Raw genomic sequence first — 20,010 nt, 5'->3', positions numbered from 1 at the left:
TTGACGAACATGAGAGAACACGGACAGCGACTGACGAATGCATGGAAGAGGGGAAGTTCTTGGTCCTCTTTCCTCATCGAAAGTCAAGTTTGGCTCTTTGTTTGAAAACAAACTGTCCGTTGTTTTGTTGTCGAGGCCAGGATGCAAATGGTGTTTGATCTGCATGTTAACGATGAGCCTGGAACCTCTCGTCCGTCTGAAGGCCTCCAAAGAAGACGAATGGTGTTTATCAGCCGCTCTGGAATCACACAGGATTCCATGTAATTAACTTTTTTCTTAAAGGTTGTATTTATTAGTATCCATCATCGCTCTTGTTTCATCAATTAATGCTGTTGACGGGCTGAAGAATTGTCACCCATGCCCCCCACCCCTTACCCTCACCCCCCCTTCCATCCTTCACAGGCAGAAGAACCTCCTCTCCTCTCTCTAGCTATAAAAGCCTGTCAGCCCAGCATGCCGCGGGGCCTACAGCCCCAGCCCAGCGGTGTCAATTAAATTTGATTGACTGAGTAAAAGAAGCACACAAATAAGCCAAAACAACAGACACAAAAATCTATACATGACTCCCCCCCCCTCCACTCCTCCGCACTGCCTGTCAAATCAAGCACTTGTCTCGTCCATTTTCATGGCGTGTGCCACGGACGTCCGCTGCCACACAACCACTTCTGTGTATGTGTGTGAGCATCAGCGGCCAAATGCACCGCTTGGCCCGCCCACCCCCTTAAACACCCCCCCCTTCCATCCACACACAGAGAACCAATTAGCGGCTCTAGAGCCTCGACCATGCTGCAGAGCAGAGGCCCCTGGGTATCGACTCAAACTGTTGTCCAATAAATGAGGTCTAATTTATCAGTTTAACTTCACCCCCCCTACCCCCATGAAATAAAGGGAGGAAAAAGAAGGGGAGCGGGTGTGAAAAAAAGAAAACAAATTGGTCTTGTTTTTCGTTACATGGAGCGGCACTTCCTGATAAATCTGGGTTCTTCACATTTCACATCCTCGTTTCTCTCCGTGTTCTTCTGCTAATTGTGAGCCGGGGAGCTCATGTTTCATATTCGCAGCGATGATTGAGGGACGCTATTAGAAGCAAACCCCATTAGTCTCCGTGGGGAAGCAGCCGACCCTGCGTGGGAACCATCAAAGGCCAATTTGCTATCCAAACACCATAAATCCTGCCCCGTTAAGTGACTGTTTTTGATGCCGCTGAAGCACACAGAAATAAATGCACGCTCGGTTATGTATCGTCCTTTAAATTACCAGAGAGCACAATTCGAACATGACATCAATCTTGTTCAGCTGTGGTCAAAAGTGGGGTCCAGGGACCAGCAGAGGGCATCTGACTGTTAGAGGAGGTCTGAGTGAAAGTTAAGAAAGCTTCACCCAAAGAACTCACAAAGCATGCCTTTGAACTTTGTCATCAATGTCTGGTTTATGTGTTGATTAGTCATTTAGGATTGATCTGTACCTGAAGATAATATGAACCCACATCAGATGTTTTTCTGAAAAAATATTTAAATAAATATTATGCAGGTCACAAGTAAGTCTCAAGTGTTTGCACATTATTCCCGAGTCAAGTCACTAATCAAATCCCAAATTAAGTTCCAAGTCAACTTCCTAATCAGGTTCCAAGTCAGGTCCCAGGAAAAATACCAAGTGAAGTCCCAAGTCAAATTACAATGCTAGTTCAGGTGCTAACAATATGAGTTTGGAGTTATAGCGCATCTATCACTAAATGTAATGGCATTTTCAACCCGCATGTTTTAATACTGCAATTTGTTTTGTTGTCTCTCACTGCAAACCAACAAATTATTCTTCGGTATATTTTTTCCAACCAGTGTTTAGTAACCTTGCTAAGTTCCTCAACGTTCTGTCCTGCAACTTGATTGGATACTGTCAGATAACGTATGGTTTAGTTTATAGTCCTGGTATTTTTAAGTCAATTGGCTATGGTCCAAGTGTATTTTAAATGTATTTTAATTTCACATTTGTGTCAATCTAGTCTGTCTCGAGCACAATTCATGTGACTTAAGTCCATACCTCGACTCTATGACACTAACAAAAAAAGGTTCAGTCGTTGCAGCAACACTGACATCCGTCTTTAACCCTGTTGGTTGAATACAAGTCTTTAACACCAACTCCTCAAGCTGAACCAAGTTTAGGCTGCTGAATGTTTAGTGTCATTAACACTTCTCAAATGAGGACTACTTAGCTGTTAGATTAAATCAACAACAAGTTACTATTTGGTTACACCACAGATAAAAGGAAAACAATCATATGTGACCATTCTCTATAGGATTGGTTTTTTGCTTGCACTTAACTTAGAAATGGTTTGACGCAGCAAGAGACCTTCTGTATCAAGTCGATCTAATGTTTTTTTACTCATTAGCTACCGAAGTGAGGGAACTGAGTTCATGACTGACTTGTGGTATGGCAGCAGACAGGAGTTTCAGGTCTTTGCTGGTTGGTTCTCAAAGAAATGAACTACAGACCAATGGCTTCCTGGAAAAAAGGAAAGTGATATTAAGCAAACACTCGTACAATGATTGAGAGGCAAAAAGTAGAATGAAGTCATGCAAAGGAAGAGCTCCGCTGAAAAGATGCAAAAACACCTGTGGTGCTTTAATGTCAAATAACAAATGTCCGTCATTCTGTACAAAAAGAAACCTCTGTGGATGGTCAAGAAAAGTCCATGTGATTACAAATCTTAATTCCAATGTTCTTGAAACATTGTCCCAGCTCCTTTTTTGACTTCTTAGGAGCATACATAAGTTCACAGAGGACCGTATCCTCGGACATTCACTGATATTGTGTCTCATTTTGTTCCGTAAGAATGCAGCACCACAAGTTTATATTACAAAGAAAACAGAGAGGAAGAGTTAAGTTTTTCTCCTCCGTTTGACTGATGCAGAGATGCTTTCCTCCTCCTGAAGGAACGCTTGAAATAAAGACACTTTGAATAAAGATAAACTGCATTTTAAAAACAAGCACACAGACACGATCAACCCACAGACAACACTTGTTATTTTGGCAACAAACTTGATTTCGAGGCAATGGAGTCTGGAAAAATTCCACACATACTTTTGGCAAATTAAGTTATTTTAGCTAGCTATGTTGAGATAAAAATAACATGTTGAAAGGATCCATTTAAAAACAAATTAAATATTGAGTCATATTATTAAATATGGAAATATATTATGTATTATTTGCTAGCCCTAAGACTAATACAACACATTTTTTGTTGGATAAAAGTCAGCTATTCATTGGAATTGAATCACTGGATGCATCCTTTGGAAGGCAACAAATAATCGTTATTTCCAGGAAACTTCAAAGGACCTCACATGTAACCAACTAACAAAACCTAAGTTTAAACCGAAAAAGAAATCCCACGTTTTGATTTTCACTTAGTCAATAAAATGAACAGATGTAGTACTAATCCTTTTATGTTGGACTGTACTTTTAACAAGTCAGAACAGGTCAATCCTCCGAGAATCAACCGCCTCAAAAATATCCACCATCGTAACCACAACAGCCAAAGAAGGTGTGTAAACTTAGAAATAAAAAACACACCAGAGTCTCTCGGATCTGAACAATGACAAGTAGTCTGCTGTGTTGGAACCAGAACCAGTATTTGCATCAACCTAAACGTGGAAAATAAACATAACAGATGTGATCCAGGTTATACCAAAGCTACATAGAGAGCTAAGCCTGAATTCTGTATGTGTATCGTTTATAAATTGTAATAAACTTGTGACTTAATGAGACAACGCAACGTCATCACGCCAAACATTAGCCGCCTTTAGCTTAGCGGTGGTTACGTGAAGTAATGCGACTGTGATGTAGCCTAACATTAGCTTCTTAGTTCTGTCTATACATGGAGATTATCCTGCTGAACAGAACAGTTCTGTCCTACCCTGGTAAACTTTCAGGTGGCTCTTGAAGCTAGGTAGTAAAGAAAGGTTTAAGAGTCTCAATCTCATAGCAGAAAATAGGATCAAAAACGGTTTTTATACCAACACATTTTGTTCAGCAGGATAATCTGAACATATTAACATCACCACTTTAAAATAGCTGAAGCGTCAATGCAATAGCCAAGTAAAAATCTTACTCTGCGACACACTTGTCATGTCATCACCGTTAAGCAAAAGACGGCTAACGTTCATTGACGGTAATGAGTCTCGGTTAGCCACTTGTTAGCAAGCGCATTTTTCAAGTCATGTAAAAGCGTAATGAATGATGTATTTTATGTCGTAGGACAAAACGTGAACATTTTCTCAAGCTTGTGACGTATTCAACCAAAAATTATTTCATAATGCATTGACTTCGATATAAGGAAGCCTGGAAGTCCTAAAACGCTAACTTAGCACATGTTTTTGTTACTCACAAGGAATCTCCTAATTCAACTACCACGCATTACCACACTGAATGAGCCCCAGTTGATTGATTTTAAGCTTCTGGAAAGATTGTCAGGAGTTTAAAATCTCTGGAGTTTAAACCGCATCGACTCCAGTCTCTTAAGTTCATAAGGTCCGCCGTTTGTTCGCTGCTGCATCCTTAAACCTCCCCGTCTCAAACATGACACAACTAAAGTCCACTTCATGCCAAAAATACTGCATAGATAATATAGAAACAAAATGTTGAATATGATGCAAAGAACAATTAAATACTACTTTATATACAGTGGTTTTAAAACTATTTGTGCTGGTGCACGGTAACCACGTGCGCGATTATAACCACATTCTTTCAAATCATACATGTGCATAAACATAAATACTAATACTTCATCTTTAGTGTAGTTCAGAGTACAGTCACAGGATGCCAGAGAAACTTTGCTCGGTTAGAGAACTATTGTCACCTTTTAGTTGGAGCAGACCAATGTAATGTGTAACCTTGATAAAAACCAAAAATGTATGCAAGTATTTTTTTTGCTGATGTGAGATGTCTACAGGACGCTGATTAATACTCAAACATTGTGCAGTCCTTCAATAAAAGCAATTGCTTCAGTATCGTTAAACCACATTATAACACAGGTTGTTGTTATTCACTTAGTAGTGATTCCCGTCCCTGAATCACACCATTAAACACAAGTGAACAAGAAAACCAACAGCTTTGTTTGTCTTAAAGTCCTTCAACTCTACAAAAGTCAAAACATCCGAAGCAAAGAACACGAGAAACATATGGTGAGCAAACTTCAAAAATCCCTTTAAACTGTTCGTAAGAATGTGAAGTTAAATAATCCTAACTGGAGTGACAAACAAAGATGAAAGCTTGTGGGTGGTCCTTGAAAATAAAGTTGCCTTTTATGGAAGTGTTTAGTATATAGTCTGTTTGACTATTTGACTTAACACGTGTAGTATGCAGGGGGGTTTACTAGGAAGCGAGTTCAACAAAGCCAGGGTTTCTTTGACTCAGCTGGCTCGATAAATCTGAAGCTGAAGAAAAATAAAGAAAAATGATACCCTTTTTTTCAGTTACTCACTATACATTTCTCATGTAGGCTTCTTTTTCTGTTTGCTCTGTGCTGTGTTTTTTTTCCTACGTGCTCTCTGTCCTTCAGGAGACCTTAGTTGGTTAAATATTACTGGTTTTGCTCTTCCCCCGGGCGCCCCCTCCTCCTGCTGGGCTGCCTTTACTCTCTGACTTCCTGCCGGGTGAGTTCTGACAGGTGGAGCCCAACTGAACGCCACTGTTGTTGTTGTGGTTTGTGTTTCCGCTCAGTGTCTCCATGATGGAGCGGAAAGCCCCGAACGACCGCTTGCTTTCAGAGCTTCCTGTTGTAGTCCTCTCCTTCCCATGATGCCCTTTGGTCTGCTCTGCATCCTGATTGGTGCTCTTGTGCACCTGCTCGTCGAAGGTGACCCTCAGTTTGAGGTTTTGAGACGTCTTCCTGCGAGATGAGGGCGACTTCAGGGCGCTCTTGGGGCTGGTGGCAACTTTCTGGCCATTAGCACCGTCGTGAAGGTCAGCGGAAGCGTCTGGAGTTTTACCCTCTGCCGCCTCGGGGTCGCTGGAGGTGGGGGAGGGGTTGAAACCGACGCTATCCGCCGACTTTGACCCGCTGAGAGAAAACGCTTGCTTCCTCTCAGCTGTGGAAGAGAAGGACGAGGAGGAGATGGAGGAAGGGAGGTGCTTCCTATTCGTCAGGTTAAGTTGGGTTGGCGCTGGCTCCTCCTCTGTGATTGGCAGGTGAGATGGCCTATCAGGTCGCAGTGTGTTGGAGGCAGAAGCATCTTGACTTTTACCTTCCTCTGGTGGGTAACCGTCTGAATCAGATTCACTCAGAGAGCGCTGCATGATCTGCTTGAGTCTCGCTAGTTTGAGCTCTCTCCTCTCCACCAGCCCTGGCCTGCGGGCCCCAGGGGCCACGGGGCCCCCCGCCGGAGGCAGCCTCTCCCTGGGACCCAGCGTTTCCTTCCCCAGAAGCTGACGCAGCACGGGGTCTGGGCCTACCCCTCCTTGACGAACCAGCCAGCCGTCACCTGGAGTCCCCTCTGCTGTCAGCATCATCTCCGGCCACACCTCCACTGAGGGCTGATGGGAGCTGGAGTCGAGAGAGGGAGTCAAATACATCAGATATACAATTATTTCGTAAGTTTAAGTTAATACCTTTGATCCTTATTATTATAATTCAAATTAATACTAACAACAAAACCCCCAATTCTACTTGTATTATTATTACTAACTAATAATAATACTGAATTTCTACCATAACACTTTTGCCACTACTGCAGCTCTTTTTAGGAGGGGTCGTATTATTTATATAGCATATTTCATTAACAAACGCAGTTCAAGGTGCTTTAAGCATTAACACACAAGAAAAAACAAAATAAATAAACCTAAATGAAAAATAGACACATTCATAATTCCTCAAATGACATTGCTACACCCGCTGCTAATACTACGCCTGGTTGTGGCTGAGGATGTAGACCGGAGGCAAAGCCAAGGGTGTGTGAGTGAGCATTACATTAGACACATGGTATGAATCTGTATGAATGGGTAAATATTGGGATGTGAGAAGAATAGAAAGGCAATATAAAAATGCAAATCCACATTTTCATTCATTAACTGTGCAATATATATACCTGGCTGCTTTATCTCAGATCTGTTACAGGATGTGCATTTTGTAAATTGTGTAATTTCTTCTTTTTTATCTTTAATATTTGTAATGCATGCTTCTTGGGTATTATTAAGCTATTTTCTTGCTGTAACAAATACACATTTCCCCTCTGTGGGACAAATAAATCCTGATCCTGAATGTATGAAGTTCGCTACTATTACCAGTCAAAACTAAGTCTGTAAATTAAACACATTAAGGTAATTAAAATTCATCTAAATCTACCATAATAGTAACCAGCAATACATAGTAGTCCGGAAATGCCACCATACTCTTGGCCTGCTTGTTTTCCACCTGCATCAAGCCCTATTGCAGGTGGTGTATTTAAGCTCTTCACCTTAAAAAAAAAACTGTTAATGTTGCGATTATTTGTTTTTAATCCCAAACTCTGAGTAGAAGTTCTTGCGTCGTGACTCCCCAGTCTCTGCTGTGCTTACTAGTCCTTCTATTGACACCAGTACGGTGTAGTAGAGGATGTTGGATCCATTTCCGACACTTTCAGGATACAAAAATTCAGTCTAAACAGGAAGTTGCCATGTTGGTACGCTCTGTGGGCTGCCATTTTTTAACCAAATATTGTCAGAAATTGATTCAACATCCTCAATAACCTCTGAAACCACACGGAAATTGTCCAAATCGTCCAACTTTTTTGCTATCGTCCACATATCATTAGGGTTGGGAACCGAAACTCAGTTCCAAATGAGAACCTATAACAAAATGCTGGGTACCGGGTACCCATAAAAAAAATATCATTTTGGGTCTGCTTAACGGTTCTTAAACGCGGTAACCCGTTAGTATTACAAAGAAAGGCTACATATATGCACGGACCTAGGCTATCTGACAGGACCTGTATACTTAACGTGACTACGTCATGCATCAACGCAACGTTTGTTTAGATACCAGCATGCAGCATGGCCCAGTCACAACAACACTATCAAAGATGGAACGCGGTAAACGCGCTCAAAGTGTGGCTTCACTACGCTAAAAAAGACAACGACCAGGCAGTGCAATGCCTGTGGGAAGTTAATTAGCTGTTCGTCAGGTTGCACTTCGAATTTGAGCAAACATTTAAGACAGCACGACATCGATATCAAAGAATGTACCGTCTTTGATGTCTTGCGGTCTCCGAGCCCGAGTATGCTATCAACAGCTAGCACTAGTAGCACCCCACTATGTCCAGTAGAGACAGGTAGAGCTGACCGCGACACACCGTTCTCTTTAGCATTAAAAGGAAAGCTGACCAAAGAAAAAAGGAGGAGTGTCACAGAGCGGTAACGGCGTTTGTAGTAAAAGGGCTTCATCCCTTCTCTGTGGTCGAATCTCCGTTGTTTAGGTATGCAAGGTTAAAAACTAATGTTTGTGGGATTGTAGGGTACTTGTACAATAACAGATACTGTTGTTGAATTGTTTTTTGCAGGGAAATGACCAAGGCCCTAAATCCGAAGTACACGCCTCCCTCCAGAGAGAGCTTAATCAATGAGTTGATTCCTGCCTGGTATATATCCTTTGCTATCAGAGGTGGCCTTTCCGTATTTGTGCGTGCAGGCTTCCTCAACCCCTAGCGAGAGGGTTTTTCTCCACTGCTGGAGACACTATTTGCCCAGAAAGATCACGCATACTACCAGAAAAGGCTGATATGCTGATTTTTCTTAACAAGAACTGTTGAGTTGCATACATCTTTAACATACCCTCTGTTTTATTGACTTTGTTTATTTGGTTGCAGGCAGCTAGGTGCTGTGCACTGAATGCACTTTAGTTCTAGCATTTGGCCCCTATTGCTGCTCGGACGGACTTTTATTTTTCTCGAATGTGACTTGTATGATTTATGTCAGTAGGTTTCCTATAAACACACAACATGCAGCTCAAAACATTATTATCCATAAATGGTTCAACCGCTTCTGCTTTCCATTGTGTTGTCCACATTTGCATTATATGCATTTAGTATATACTGTTTAGTTTGTGAAATTTTCAGTTCACGCTTAAAAGAATAAAGATATTTTTGTTATCTAAACACTTTTTTTACCATTTTGGAATCGAAACGGGGAATCAGTAAGAACCGGAATCGATAAGCAGAATCGGAATTGGAATTGATACATTTCAAACGATACCCAACCCTACATATCATCCAAGTGTTTGTATACATAATAATTAATGCAACCTATGCACATTTTGCTAATTGCCTAACATTTGCAAGTTAGCATCCAGCAGTCTGTATGTGCTGGGGACACCTATTATACATATCTAAATAATGTTGGTGTGTGTGTGTGTGTGTGTGTGTGCATGTAGGTGTGTGTTACCTGGGTGATCTTGAAGGTGTCCCCTCTGCGTTGTTGGGGTCCATCAGTCTCTGCAGTTGTTTCTGTAGAGCCATCCTGTCTGTTGCCTGTCTGCATGACAAACACAAACAAACAAGCGTCGCTCGCACGCACACACACACACACACACACACACACACACACACACACACACACACACACACACACACACACACACACACACACACACACACACACACACACACACACACACACACACACACACACACACACACACACACACACACACACACACACACACACACACACACACACACACACACACACACACACACACACACACACACACACACACACACACACACACACACACACACAACGATTAACGCTGAGAAAATGATATGATACCACATACTCCTTTAATCAACTTTAAAGCAGAAATAAAATGTTTGCACCTGTTTTTATAATGTTCATGTTTAAAGGTAACGCATGCTTTAAGTGACAGGTGCAGTAGCTGCTCCTGTTGAACCACCCAGGCACGCCTCAACCAACGTTGCCCATTTTTGGATTAACCAGGAAGTAAACAGTGATGTCTCTTCCAAGATGGGGACAGCCGGATTGGCCCACTTAGAGCTTTACTACAGTTTTTCAGAAACACATTGTTGAAGCGTTCTTTTTGTCTCGGTTTGGAATGAGCTTGATGCCTGCTCAGCTAGTTTTTATGAAATCAAACCAGAACATCAAACAACCTAACTTTCTTTGTGGATTTAAAAGTTATTTGGTTTGAAAATGGGTCTTGAAATGGCTGAGAATAGACACAGAAGTAAGCCATGTTGTTTGAAGAAGTTTATCTTCTTGGTGTTTCTGACAATGTGCTGCAAACTAAATAAAAGTGTAAGGAGTCATGTCATTGGTTACAAACAAAGTCTGCATTAATCCATTCAAATGCATTCAAATTGATCCAAACCAGCTTTATAAAGTATAAAAACCTACCCTTTAGGTAAATACAGGTTAACCAAATGGCAGATATGAGGAGAATGTTGAAACAACTATAGAGTTGAATAGTGTAAAAATAACCCAAACTTAAGAAGCGATCTCTTACTCATTGAGCTGTTTGGTGAGCTTAACGACCTGCGAGGCCAATGACATGCATGTTTCCACGACGACCAGGTACCGAGCACAGGTGGTGTGTCCCTGCCGCTCGGCACTCTGGGAGGCCCGCTCTCCCTGCTGGTTCTGGAACGTGACGTTGGAGCCATACTCCACCAGAGTCTAAACACACACACACACACACAGATACAAAAATGTACTTGGCAATACTACAGACGTTATGTCAGGATTTAAATAAGAAACATTAATTACATTTTCAGTTCTTTTATTATTCTGCAGTTGTATAGTATACAACTCCCACAGGACTGATGTACTTGCCTCTGCTGACAAAAAGCAGCTATTTTATCAAACAGATCATTAACTATCAGTGTTTTGATTGTCGGCCCGGCTAGCCAACAGGAAGCAGACACGACTGATAACATCCGCCTACAGCAGGGCGAGTAAAAACACTGAGCTGTGCATTTGTAAAACACGTTAAATAATACACATGTTAGGTCATTAGTCGGAGCGGAGCCAGGAAAAATCAAGATTTAAACATAAAGTGTTAAAATGTAACACTACATTGTAAAACAGTCCAGCACTCAAAATTGTACTCAATGAGGTACACCAGTATTGGTATCAAAATATACTTAAAGTAAAAGTACTCATCTTCCAGTAAATTCAATACCAGATTAAAAAACATTACAATATTGTATCATAATTACTATTAATGCAAATGCTCACTTGGTAAAGGTGGGAAGTCTTGATATACTGTTGTGTGGCTTAACCGTATAATAATACAGAATGATTTATTAGTTGATTTAGATTCCGTATTATAAATCCATACCTGCAAAGTAGCTGGTAGCTACATTTGTTAAATAAAGATAGTTAAGGAAAAAGTTAAAAAATGACTCCTAAATGTAGTAAAGTAAAAGTATAAAGTAGCATAATGTGAAATTACTCAAGTAAAGTACCTCAAAATTGTAACAGTACTTGAGTAAATGTACTTTCCATCAGTGACTTTACAGCACAGTAACCTATCTTTTGTCTTTTCTTGAGGGGAACATTTCCCCCAATGTGTGATGTCATACGTACAGCACAACATGATCAATAATACAAAAATAAGCATTTAGAAAATAAACTAAACTAAACCAAAGTAAAGTTAAGTGAGTCTCACTTTTTAAATTTTTTTTAAAATATATTTTTGGGGGCTTTTTGCCTTTAATCGGATAGGACAGTGGAGAGTGTCAGGAAAGTGCGAGAGAGAGTCGGGGTGGGATCTGGAAAGGACCACGGGTCGGGAATCGAGCCCGGGTTGCCAGCTTGCGGTGCAGGTGTCCCAGCCAGTCGCGCCACGTGGCATACTGTACTTAATGTACATGACTATAATAAATAAAAGTGTACTTCACTTTAGTATTTCCATACTAACCCTTAAATCAGAGTAAATTTACCAGCTCTGAGAACACTTTAATGATCAATAATTATAAAACATATCAGAGATATTATTCTGAAATGGACCAATCAAACAATCACTACTTTTACTGTCGCTACTTTAAGTACATTTAGATGAGAGTACTTTCTACTTTTACTGGAGGAACATTTTGAAGGCAGGACTTTTACTTGTATTGAGTATTCCTCGTCTCTGGAACTTCTACTTTTACTTGAGTACTAGATACTGGGGTCTGCAGCAGTACCTGTATACAGGTGAGGTGTCCGTATTGCGCTGCCACGTGGACCGCACTGTTCCCGTTCTGGTCCACTTCGTCCAGAGAGATGGCCTGCTCCTGCATGAACTGAAGCAGCCACAACAAGACTTTCTCCTGGAGATACAGAAGCAGAGAAAGAAATGGAGACGTATTACTCTGAGGTCAACAAACCACACTCATATCCACCAAATCAAATGTTTCTAAATGCCAACATTAACACAATATTGCACTTTTCCGTTTGACATCACTGGATTAATATGTGTGATCACTCACAGTCATGTTTCTACTCTTCCCTTTACTTTAAACTATGGCTGTCAACTTGAATGCTTAAAATTATCAGAAAATAAACAACATAAATTACTACACGGCTTAATTAAAACCCGATTCTGATTGGTCAATTCGGACATTTCAGGGGTTATTGATTCTAGATAACACACGACTGCCAAGCAAAATAATGATCGAGCGTTAGATCTAAGAGAAAAAACCAGAAAAAGACAGACAGGGAGTAAACACTAAAGGGAACAAGGTATGGGCTCTGCATTGTTTAAGGACTTGTTGAAAATAAACTCAACAGACTTGGGCATTTACAGAACACCTGATCAGTGCTGCCGTTCATTTTAAGTTACGTTGCTGTTGCCACAGTCCCTCAGAAAAATTGTAAGTGGAAGCAACACGCTAATTTTGAAGTCATTAAAATAATTTCGGGGAATAATAGGAATCGAGTCACCTTGTTATTAGGGGCTTCGTGTAGGGCGTTGGGACTTTCCCGAAATGATGTGTTTATTTACCCCCTATCTTGTGTCACCATTTTCAACTGAAGCCTTTATATCGTGATCAACCAACAGTAATTAGACTAATAAAGTACATCTGGGGCTATTTAGAACCCCTACAAACATGGTCAATGTAAACACACCACAGGAACAGCGTAGACTCAAGCTGCTACTGTTGCATTTGGAAAGTCCAGTCACACAGTGTCTTCATGTCTCAAAGCTGCTGAGTCATATATTGCACCTCAAACAACAAACACATCCAGAGTTTCGGTTTCTTTACTTCCTCTACAGAAAAAAGGAGAGTAAAAGATACTAATTCAGAAATCTCAGTTTCAGTGTGAGCCTGCTGCCTGCCACTCGTCCACCGGCAGACCCACCGGACATCCATCCCCTATTTATCCTCCGTAACAACAAAGCTGTCTCTGCCGTCTGACCAGACATTTGACACCATTTTTATGTTTTTGGAGTAATTATGCATAGGCGGAATTTGCGGGGGGGGCATAAGTGGCTGAGATATGTTACGGCTTTACGTCTAAAGATCTGTAGTTGAAAGCCCAGTTGAATACTGATCATACAATAAAGCCATCCAACATAATATGATACAGTGCAGTACAAGTAGTTCTTCTGAGAGCTTGGCTCTGTGTCTGTGTGTGGCATGGGCATATTTTGTGTGAGCGAGTGTGCGAGCGAGAGAGAGCCGGGGAACGTTGGTGTTAGCATCTGGTGCTAGCTAGTATGCACTAACGAATATAAGGAGCTGTTTCTAGAACAAAGTGGAGGAGAGTCCTCTCCTGTCAGACTGAGAGGCTTCGATAACTACAGCTCAGGTGAGGTAAAGGACTCTGAGGTTTTGCATAGTTAACTTTAGTCTAAGTTATCTCAGTGGGTCTCACAGTGTTTGGTTACGATTTGTGTAAACAAGTATTTCCAAGGCACAACTTTATATGATCATTATAGTCAGAAAATAAATGAAAAACAGGTAAGAAATAATTCAAATTCATAATATAGCACAGTAAAACAAAAATACATTTTAAAAGGGGAGTATCTGGACCCCTTACTGGAGTTAATTGTGCCCCTCAAAGTTTACCAGATTGGCGTATTTAACTTCAAAGTGGTGCGCTACGGTACTTACGGTAAAAAGCACTATACCCCTGTGTACCAGACTTTATGGTTGCCATAAGTAAAAGTCAGAAACTGCTTCGATGCGCTGTGTTGTTTGGCTTTACTGCAAGCTTTGCACTATCGTCTTCCGTTACTGTATCCATAGCACCCCACGTATTAGTTGAAACTGTGTACTGACGTGAGTAAAAAAGGTTTGCCCCCCCAAGTGCAAATGTCAAACTCCGCCTATGCAATTATGCCGTTTTTGAGTAACCAAAATATTGTTTTCTGGCATCAGTTTAACATTTTATGGGGAATATCTGCATTTTGGTTTGAGGGCGCACGCCCACAGTAAAAGGGTGCAACGTTACCCGGTTTAGACTAAACCCTGATATTGAATTGAATTCATGCTAAATATGAATGCTAAACAAATAGCAGTTATAACAACAGCGCTGCTTTGAAAGCAGCCACAGACTCACAGTGTGTGTGTGTATTCATGTGGATGTGTATTTCTGTTACCTGTCCGTATCGAGCAGCGTAGTGGATCAGACTGGGATGTTCTCTGGTGCAGCTCAGCTCTGCGATGGCCTCGGTCTCACTCACCATCCACCTCACACACTCCAGATGACCGTTCTGACACACACAAACACACACGTAATGGTAACATTTTTCAGTGAGGGCCAGGTGGTTTTAAATCCATTTTCACATTAATCTGAATAAACAAGCCACTTGTTGATAAGAGCTGTTCAGGGCTCAGCTGCCAGCTTGTCTCCAGATAGCACACTTCCTTTCTGGCAGCCAATCAAAAAGCCTGTTTCCACAGGAGGGCAAACAAAACAGGACATGCTCAGGAGGAATGGTGTTCTTTCCAGAGACAGTGTCAACTTTCTAAGTCGATGTTAAAGTTGTTTTGTTTTTTTAATCAAAATCCTTTACCATTACCAGAAAGTGGGGACAATTAGTCAGATGTTTGTCTATATTTTGTATTTATGGTGGGCATGTGGAATAGGGTTTAACAAAAATTAAAATGAGGCAATTTTTTTTTTTAAACTTGTATTTTTTTAATCAAATCAGACAATAATGCTTGACACAACTTTAATGTGTAAGATGGCTGTCCATCAGTCGTTTCATTTGGCTTCTATTATAATAGAGAGAAAGTTTTAAATGTTTTATTCTACTATTACAATATTAATACAGACAATTTTTGACAAAATCACTAGCTTCGGTGAGGTATCTCCCTGTTGGAGCATAATAAAGTATGTCTTCTTCTTCTTGTTATCCACAGACCTTATTTCAGGCTCCCAACCCAAAAGAAACGTTGACTTCAGGACAAGGGAACAGGAGGTATTACAATGTTATTTCCGGCTTTACCCATTATTGTTATTGAGCTAATCCATCTGAATAGCTGATAAAACCTTCAGACAGCTTTGTTTCTTCTGAAAGAACGACACCATAACAAATTATATAACTACAGAGCACTGCATCTTAGACCTAATGCGTGTATTTGTGAGTAAACACACACTTTTAAATCTGATTTCCCCGCACACACACTGACCTTGACTCCCAGACCAGCAGGGGTGAGCTGCTGGTTGTTGCGCTCGTTGAGGCTGTCCTCCCCCATCAGAGAGGTGAGATGCTGCAGACAGTCAGCGTGACCCTGGCAGGCGGAGACGTGCAGCAGGTTGTTCCCGTCCTCGTCGCGGATCAGCTCCAGGTTGTCCGCCGCCAGGTGAGGCTGCAGGAGGAGGAGGAGGAGGAGGAGGAGAAAGGGGGATAAGAATGTGACTTTCAAATGTTAGATGTGTTGTTGAGGCGAAAATCGGAACATTAAAACAGAAAATTAAAACCGCCTTCAAAATAAAAGCATAAAACAACTACTAAAATGAACCTAAATTACACAAGAATAAAAAGATACAATACACAAAAACATCAACAAAATAAATGTTTAACTTATAAATAATATAAATCTATATAAAGCTCCAACATTTATTTTAGTAGGAGCACCCACTCACCAGCAGGGACATCTGCCCCTCTCTGACGATGTTGATGATGTTCTGGTTCTTCTTGGTCTCCTCGTCCAACTCCCCCCCTGCTCCTCCACTTCCTCCGAACCCCCTCGGCCCGCCGCTGCCACCCCCTCCTCCCCCTCCCGATCCAGGAGTCCAAGGCAAAGAAGCGTCCTGCCGGCCCACGCTGCACCCTGGCATGGGGAACATCATCCCTGGGCCCCCACCTGGAGGATCAACAGCCGGTCTCTGGCTCTGGGAGTCTGGGTAGACTCGCGCAGACAACAGTTTATCTGGAAAAGATTGTTCAAATGTCAAATGATTTTATTGAAACAGGAAAAGCTTCATTGAGTAGCAAGTTTCCTTTAAATCAAATACTTATTTCTGAAAAAAAACATCAGCTTCATTGGTTGCTGAATATGGTTAGAAGTCCTCAAATAAAGATACCGACTCAATAACATGGCCTTGAAACATGATAATAAATGAGGTGGTCAGTGTCACCGGGGATTACTTTCCACATCACTATGGTGTTTTTGTTCATTCAATGCAGGGTGAATCAGGAAGCAGACAAAAGGTTGATGGTATGTTTAGGTCGTACCTGCGTCGGAGAAGGAAGACAGTGAGGCGGAGCAGCTGAGGAGTCCAGAGGAGAGCAGCTCCGACTGGTAGCCTCCTCCAGCGGGGGGGCGGTGGAGGTGGTGGAGGTCTGGATCCATCGACTTGGACTTCCTGAGGTCGGACCACTTCACCGGGGACAGGACACAATACTGCAGCAAACACGTGAAGATGAACATCACAGCTGATTACATCAGATATTCATAAAGCCCGCATTACCTTCTGAAGCAGAGTCCTTTAAAAGAAAGCTGGTTTATTAGATAAAAAAGGTTCAAGCAGTACGATTTACATTTGGTGTTACTCACCAAATCACTTTTTTTTTTAACTGTATATCTAAGGTGCAATTTTCTTTTAAAAATGAAATCGTTTTCCTGCCTTTCAGAGTTGCTGGTAGCATATTTTAGCTTGATTTGGTTAATCTTGTTAAAATCTTGATCACAGCGACTAACTACCTGTTATTCATCTCATCATACACCAAGCAAAAAAGAAGAGAAAGACTCTTCTATTTCTGTCTTTTTTACGTGTCGTTCTGCTCCAGAAAGAACTCGGATCGAACACTGGATGTCTTCTTTAACAAACCCTGATGTTTTTCTTTACTATGTTCCTGCGCGGGGTTTTGTGAACTCCAGGTTTCCTCAAATTGAAGAACCCAACATGCCATAATTTGAGACTCAAGTGCAGGTGAGCATAGGATAGTATTTGTACGAAATGGGAAGCATGAAAAGTATGAAAGTTTAATGTAGAAGTACCGGAGTCTGTGAGCTGCTGCTGCCCAGGCTCAGAGGCTCGTTGTGGGGTAAAATGGAGCTCTTCAGCCCCCCTCCCCTGGTCCTCTCCAGGGTGCCTCCGCCCAGGTTGCTGCCTGTCACCGAGCGCTTATCGTGGGGGACGCGAGGTAGCGTGGACATCTGCTGACTGGACTTGATGTACGGCACGTCCAGGATCTCGTCCATGTCCAAGTCGTAGTGCTCCAGCTCCCCGAACAGAGCCTGGGGGTTGTTCCCTCCCACCACACCACCGCTGCCGGCTTTCGCCTTCCCCCCCGGACCATCAGAGGAGGTGGAGGCGTGGGTCGGTTTGTCAGAGTTGGCGTCATCCTTACTGGCCTCCCCCGCCTCGCCCGGACCCTGGCCCTGGTCTTTCTCCTCTGAGTCGCAGTCAGTGGTCTCTGGTTGGTGTTTGAGAGGAGAGACCCTCTTCACCGGCCGGAACTTACTGTGGACCTCAGCGAGCCCCGTGGGTTTGATTCCCCCGCTGCTGTGGGAGGAAACGCTGCGACTCCAGTTGATGGCTGGAGCTACAGGAGGAGGAAACATGATAAGAGATCAGTGGAATATACTTCCAACATAGGCTTACTGTCATGCATTTACCATCAGGAATTTCGACTACTGTAACGGTGTCTTTACAGGTCTCGCTCAAAAATCGAATAGACAGCCGGAGCTGATTCAGAACGCTGCGGCTTGAGTCCTCACTAACACTAAGAGAGTGGATCACATCACTCCAGTTCTGAAGTCTTTACACTGAGAGAGTGGATCACATCACTCCAGTTCTGAAGTCTTTACACTGAGAGAGTGGATCACATCACTCCAGTTCTGAGGTCTTTACACTGAGAGAGTGGATCACATCACTCCAGTTCTGAAGTCTTTACACTGAGAGAGTGGATCACATCACTCCAGTTCTGAGGTCTTTACACTGAGAGAGTGGATCACATCACTCCAGTTCTGAAGTCTTTACACTGAGAGAGTGGATCACATCACTCCAGTTCTGAGGTCTTTACACTGAGAGAGTGGATCACATCAGTCCAGTTCTGAAGTCTTTACACTGAGAGAGTTGATCACATCACTCCAGTTCTGAGGTCTTTACACTGAGAGAGTGGATCACATCACTCCAGTTCTGAGGTCTTTACACTGAGAGAGTGGATCACATCACTCCAGTTCTGAGGTCTTTACACTGGCTTCCTGTCTGTCAAAGTTTATAAAACATTGAATGGTTTAGGCCCAAAATACATTTGTGATCTGCTGCTACATTATGAACCATCGAGAACTCTCAGGTCTTCTGGGACGGGTCTGCTTTCTGTCCCCAGAGTCAGAACTAAACATGTAGAAGCGTTCAGTTACTATGCTCCAAATATCTGGAACAAACTCCCAGAACCCTGCAGGTCGGCTACAAATCGTACTACTTTTAAATCCAGGCTGAAAACATTTCTTGTTGCCGCTGCTTTTTTTTTTACTGTAAATTTTATTCATGTATTTTATATATTAGCTTGTTTTATGTTTATTTTATTCTCTTTGCTTTTTAATTACGTAATCGCGTTGCACTATTTTCTAAGGCTCTTAATGTTTTGCATTCTTGTGAAGCATTTTGAATTGCCTTGTGTTGAAAGGTGCTGTATAAATAAACATGCCTTACTGGGGCCTTATAGCAACGTAAATCAAAATGACTGATTCATAACATTATTTATTTGATGATTCAAGATCCCGCCACATGTCTTTTTTGTATTAATGACCGCGACACTGCACATTCTCCCTTGGATAATAGATCCCCTGAAGGTAGTTATGAAGGCTCCTGAAGGCTGTACTTCGTATATTTTTTCCTGTGGCCCTCATCAAAAAAATATTTAAACACCACTGGACTAATGCAGAAGTGGACGTGGTTGAATCTAAACTGGGTTGAAAAGCGATGGACGACGTCAGGACCACGTTAGGTCTGCAGCAGAAGTTGCCATGGTGACCTAGCCGGGTTAAAAGAGGGCCTCCTTCACAACACGGAAAACTCTAATCCTGCTCTGTACTGCAACCCCTCAGGTATTACATTTAAAGAAAATTCACCAACAGTAGATGCAATTCCACAACAGAGTTTCAGTTAAAAGACGGTCAAACTAAACTAAGCTGGGCCTTTACAATAGTAATACTGTGTACAGACCTGGTCTCTCCTCGGCCGGGCCATCACTCCTTCTGGATAACTCTGGGATGCTCTTCAGGGACGTCACGGAATACTGAAGGAGCAGAAATAAAAAACTATTTCAGAGAAAAACAACAACCGGCTGACTGTTTGAATGGGTAAATGAACAGGTTTATATTATCACTGCCCCCCCAAACTAAGACACGAGTGGATGTAATTACAGTGTTCCGTCAACCTAATGTGTTGTTTTAAATATAATTTCTGCATACAGTATGTTGCACGGCCAGCTATGGCTCAAGAAGCTGACACATAAGGAAATGTATGAAATAATATGAAGTGATTTAAATGATAAGTGCGACACATACGTACGCAACGCTCTGAGTTACTTTGCTCCGGTTACTCATGTTGTGGCAGTTATTTAAGTAAGCTTGCTTG

General features: G+C 42.0%; 1 protein-coding gene across 1 annotated transcript in view; it reads right to left on the bottom strand.

The window, feature by feature from the left end:
• Positions 1 to 2,593: 2,593 nt before the first annotated feature.
• Positions 2,594 to 20,010, bottom strand: part of sncaip (synuclein, alpha interacting protein) — a 28,289-nt gene continuing 10,872 nt past the window's right edge. Inside the window, exons 3-12 of the mRNA XM_063897536.1 lie at positions 19,597 to 19,669; positions 17,424 to 17,971; positions 16,658 to 16,826; positions 16,066 to 16,352; positions 15,609 to 15,788; positions 14,573 to 14,686; positions 12,171 to 12,296; positions 10,490 to 10,659; positions 9,409 to 9,498; positions 2,594 to 6,538 (exon numbers count right to left, since the gene is read on the bottom strand). Of these exons, the coding sequence (XP_063753606.1) occupies positions 5,569 to 6,538; positions 9,409 to 9,498; positions 10,490 to 10,659; positions 12,171 to 12,296; positions 14,573 to 14,686; positions 15,609 to 15,788; positions 16,066 to 16,352; positions 16,658 to 16,826; positions 17,424 to 17,971; positions 19,597 to 19,669 (2,727 nt within the window). The 3' untranslated portion in view covers positions 2,594 to 5,568. The remainder of the gene's footprint in view (positions 6,539 to 9,408; positions 9,499 to 10,489; positions 10,660 to 12,170; positions 12,297 to 14,572; positions 14,687 to 15,608; positions 15,789 to 16,065; positions 16,353 to 16,657; positions 16,827 to 17,423; positions 17,972 to 19,596; positions 19,670 to 20,010) is intronic.

This window comes from Eleginops maclovinus, chromosome 12 (genome assembly GCF_036324505.1).
Source record: "Eleginops maclovinus isolate JMC-PN-2008 ecotype Puerto Natales chromosome 12, JC_Emac_rtc_rv5, whole genome shotgun sequence".
NCBI lineage: Eukaryota > Metazoa > Chordata > Actinopteri > Perciformes > Eleginopidae > Eleginops > Eleginops maclovinus.
This window is presented reverse-complemented; position numbering and strand designations above follow the sequence as displayed.